The sequence below is a fragment of the Papilio polytes genome, unplaced genomic scaffold (assembly GCF_000836215.1).
Source record: "Papilio polytes unplaced genomic scaffold, Ppol_1.0 DF823835.1, whole genome shotgun sequence".
Classification (NCBI taxonomy): domain Eukaryota; kingdom Metazoa; phylum Arthropoda; class Insecta; order Lepidoptera; family Papilionidae; genus Papilio; species Papilio polytes.
This window is the reverse complement of record NW_013525369.1, coordinates 1,205,107-1,209,587: the sequence shown is the minus strand read 5'-3', so window position 1 is coordinate 1,209,587 and position 4,481 is coordinate 1,205,107. Positions and strand designations below refer to the sequence as shown.

Sequence of the window (4,481 nt, the reverse complement as noted above, 5' to 3'; positions counted from 1 at the left end):
TGTTGCAGCCGATGGGCATGTCGGGCAGTCTGACCGCGGCGCAGTCGCAGTACCTATCACAGCTAACGCAGCAATCGCAGCGGCACGATAATAGTAAGATAACCTTATATATTACTGCTCAGAATACAAAATTTTAGTTAGTCTTGGTCCATTTCTGTGCCAAATTTCATCCAGATCCGTCTATCCGTTATTGAGTTCATGGAAATAGTATAAACCAATTCAATCTTTTACATGTTTCATATCGATATATTTATCGTTTTATTCGCTGGACATGTACCGACACAATAAGTCTCTTTTTGACATTTGCCTACACAAATATAATCCATACAAGTACGCGTTAACCCTTAAAAGATTGAAAATGTCCTGTAAAGATGACAAATGCCCTCTAAACATAACAAATGCCCTCTACACATCACAAGTCTCCTCTAAAGATCACAAATGCTTTATAAAGATGAACATATGCAGGTGTGTACACGAGCAACTACGGCGTGTACGGCTCTGCTGACGTCACCAGCCAGCGCAAGACGCCGCGCGCGCGCGTGCCGCCGCCCTCCAAGGTACAGTTACTGGCCTAAAACTCCGTACTGTGACGTCATAGTACACATATACACGATACAGTACAAATAATAATTATTGTCCGGATTTATAAAGAAAAAAATGACAAGTAGGGTGTTCTACCAGATTTACATCTGTGATGAATTTCATCCAGATCCGTTAGCAGTTTTGAAGATATCTAGTAACAAACATAAATTCATTTATATTAGTGAAATTATAAAGAGGAAAGATTTAGTTGATTACTAAACGGGTAAGTTATGGATATGACAGAAAATATATGAGAAGCACATTTTTTTGCCATTTAGACGAAACTGGGGCTGATAGCTAGTTTTATATTTTTTTTATTACAGATACCATCATCTGCGGTGGAGATGCCCGGAGGCGGTGAATCGAGCGGCGCTATGTTCCTCGACGTTCAGTTCGGAGCCCTGGAGCCCGAGACGCTACACGACACCGCGCCCGCGCAGCCCCAGCACCAGGTGCCTCCTCAGCACCAAGTGCCGCCTCAGCACCAGGTGCCACCTCAGCACCAGGTGCCGCCCCAGCACCAAGTGCAACACCAAGCCCAGCACCAAGTGCAGTCTCAGCACCAGGTGAATAGTTTTAGTGACGTCATATAGTCTAAGGGCCTGTCCCACCACTGTCTCTGTTCTGTAAAATATAGGTAACGCATCTGAAACTTACTAACTTGATGTAGATGCCTAAAGGTAGGACATGCTTCGCTACTTTGGCAAAATGTTTGCCATTGATGGTCATAGATTTCGCCAGAATTTCAAATTTTAATATAATAATTTAAAAACAGGTACCGTCCCAGCACCAAGTGCAGTCGCCGCATCAAGTTCAGTCCCAGCATCAAGTGACGTCACAGCACCAAGTGCAGTCACCGCACCAAGTACAGTCTCAACACCAAGTGCAGTCGCAGCACCAAGTGACGTCACAGCACCAAGTGACGTCACAACACCAAGTGCAGAGTCAGCACCAGGCGCAGCACGCGCCGCAGACACATTCCCAGACACCTAAACAGGTCTGTATTTTAAGACAATAATGTAATTGTAACAAACTAAATATACTTCTATACTAATATTATAAAGATATATTTCTATTTTTGTATGTATTGAAACAACTCAACTTCTGAACTGATTTCAACAATTCTTTTACCATTAAATACTAATAAATTATTACGAAGTAACATAGGCTACCTAAATACTTTTTTTTAATTCCGGGCGGAAGAAGTAGAATAGACAGCTAAATAATATAACATATTCAGAGTTGGTAATTACACAAAAAGGCTACACCTTGGTCTAGATTTATTAATACACTTTGTTAAATATTTCGAGTATGTAAACTAGGGGACTCCTATAAGCGAAGCTATAAGCGACTCCCAGTATGGCAATTGGTTTCAAAATTCAAAACTATATAATAGTTTTTGGGTTTTTCTAAAAACAAAGCGTACCAAAAGACAGAATTTTCGTTTATTGTTAAAAAAAAACTTATATCCTATTGCTTGTTACCGGAAATATACAGAAAACATCGAACTATTCAAGAATAATTTATTACTAGCTTTCGCCAGTGACTCCGTCCGCGTAGAATTAAAAAAAACAAAAGTGAATGGCCTATGTGTTCTTCCAGACTATCCTTTACATTTATGCCAAATTTCATCGAAATCTGTACAGCCGTTTGGGCTACAAACTCTTAACAAACATCCATCCATCTAAACTTTCGCATTTATAATATTAGTATGATTTAAAATCACTCAGCACAAGTGCTGGTCTTCCGCGATAACTGAAAATAGATGACGTTACTTACAATTTATACAAAGTGATGTTTTATACATAAATAATGATAATATTTTTAATCAAAGACCTCATATCCTTGTATTGATATGCTACAAAACATTTTGCAAAATTATAACAACCTTCAAAAATCAATTTTATTTGTGAACTTTTAATGTAGAATATTGAATTCCTCTAAGCCTGGGATTTTTATATTAGTACTAGCTGTTGCACTCGACTTCGTCCGCATCAAATTATGAAAATATTATTTTATTGTTTACATTTGTCAAATTATCAATAGCAAATGTCAAAATGACATGACATGACAAACCTTGGCAATCTTGCTTCCTTGATGTTGGCAGCAACTTATGGTCTCTTTCCCACATTAGGATTTTTAGCCAAAATATTTACCCCCTAAGTTTAATGCCGTGAAAATATATAGCCTAAAGCGTGACGTTAGTGTAGGGCTTTTTATTAAAAAAAGAATTATTCAAAAATATGCTGTAATTGCTGACATCTTAGGGAACAAAGAAGTGTGTGTTTACTCTTTATTATAATAGTATAGATATTTTTTTTGTTTATATCCAGGTATCGGTCGCAGAGTCTCAGCCGGCGGCGAGCAGTCACGAGAATACAGTAGATGTTCCCAGCAATAACTACCACAATACTAACACAATGGTAATTTATATTACAATACCTTTACGACTGATTACCTAGAAAGAGATGGATGGATTGTAAAGGTGACATGATCAAGAAGGGATGACAGATGACGGATGGTAGAGTGCTTTGGAGGACGAAAACCCGGTGCATCGACACAACGGGAGTAGGATAAGGCAAGGGAGATGATGATGACTCATTTACCACTAATTAAACTATCGCACTACTGTCTCGTAGTCTCGCTTTGACGCTGAGAAGCTTATAGAAATAGCTTATGGAAGTTAGACTACTCGATTTTTAGTTGTGCAACTAAACACTTGAAGATCTTAAATATTCGAAAATCGCACACCAGTTGTGCGATAGTTTAGTCAAAGGTGTGTAAATGATCTTAGTGTAGATATCATACTATATACAATAACAATCCCTCAATAACCATTTAGGAGTATGGCAGTAAATCCGTGGTCTCTGCCTACCTATCAGGGTTACGAGATTGAGTTACATAGGTGAAAAAATAATTAATAATCTATAGTGATAACATAAATTCAAATAAAAAACGTTTATCGGTAACGAGTGTTTCCCGTTGGGCTGTTCGTCCTAACGATATTTAGATCATTAGGACGAACAATAAAAAAGTGTATTGGGTCGATTCCTTGAGTATAAATCTAATACAATATCTATAGTGTAATAATTTTTTTTACAGCTAAGTGACAGCTTATCGTCAGTGGACACGACGGCGACGAGTCAACCTGTCACCTCAGAGCCCGCGGTCACGAACGCAACTTGTAAGTCCTGTTTTTCAAACATTTAGTATGCACGGCGCTAGATCTTCACGACTGTTTGGTCGCGTGGTGTAAATGTCGTGCGACATAATGTCGGCCCAACGTCCTCCTCCACTACGCCCCATGCTCTAGTGGTCGGATGTTAGCCGAACATAACAAATGTTTAATTTATATAACATACTTATTGTCCTTTCTTAAGCGAAGATTAGCTATACATGCGTGTAGAATAAGGTTAGATTAGCGATGGATTCTTTTTATATATCCCGTTTTAAACGTAACTTCAACGTAAATGAAATATAAATAGCTTTAGTTATTTTGAAATTTAGTAAGTATAGCAGATATTAAAATATATACTAATCCATGTATGATTGGATCACAAAATAAAGTAACCTCTGGAGATCAATTATTTCTTTCCTCGTCAGTCGATCACGATCCGCTCGGGTAATGATTTAACGTGATTGTGGGTAAAAAACCTAATCACAGTGATTCGATCACTCATGATCGACATAAATCTAAAACGAAGTAGAACATTATTATTTATTTAATACTTTTTGCACAAACATTACAATACTTATACTAAAACTAAGCTATTATAAGATTTGTGTAAAATTAGTTATATAAGTAAAGTAAGTTTCTATGGTACCTTGTTACAGCATTAGAGAAGCAACTATCAGCAACAATGAAGCAGATGTCAGTGTCAGGGGCGGGGGCGGGGACC

At 37.9% G+C, this 4,481-nt stretch overlaps 1 protein-coding gene across 1 annotated transcript in view; it reads left to right on the top strand.

Annotated features, from left to right (window-relative positions):
- Window positions 1–4,481, top strand: part of LOC106103200 (protein lingerer-like) — a gene marked incomplete at its 3' end in the record, with an annotated part of 24,000 nt that overhangs the window by 12,614 nt on the left and 6,905 nt on the right. The window contains exons 10-16 of the mRNA XM_013282889.1: window positions 9–93; window positions 466–557; window positions 906–1,148; window positions 1,358–1,579; window positions 2,916–3,005; window positions 3,685–3,766; window positions 4,417–4,479. Coding sequence (XP_013138343.1) covers window positions 9–93; window positions 466–557; window positions 906–1,148; window positions 1,358–1,579; window positions 2,916–3,005; window positions 3,685–3,766; window positions 4,417–4,479 — 877 coding nt within the window. The remainder of the gene's footprint in view (window positions 1–8; window positions 94–465; window positions 558–905; window positions 1,149–1,357; window positions 1,580–2,915; window positions 3,006–3,684; window positions 3,767–4,416; window positions 4,480–4,481) is intronic.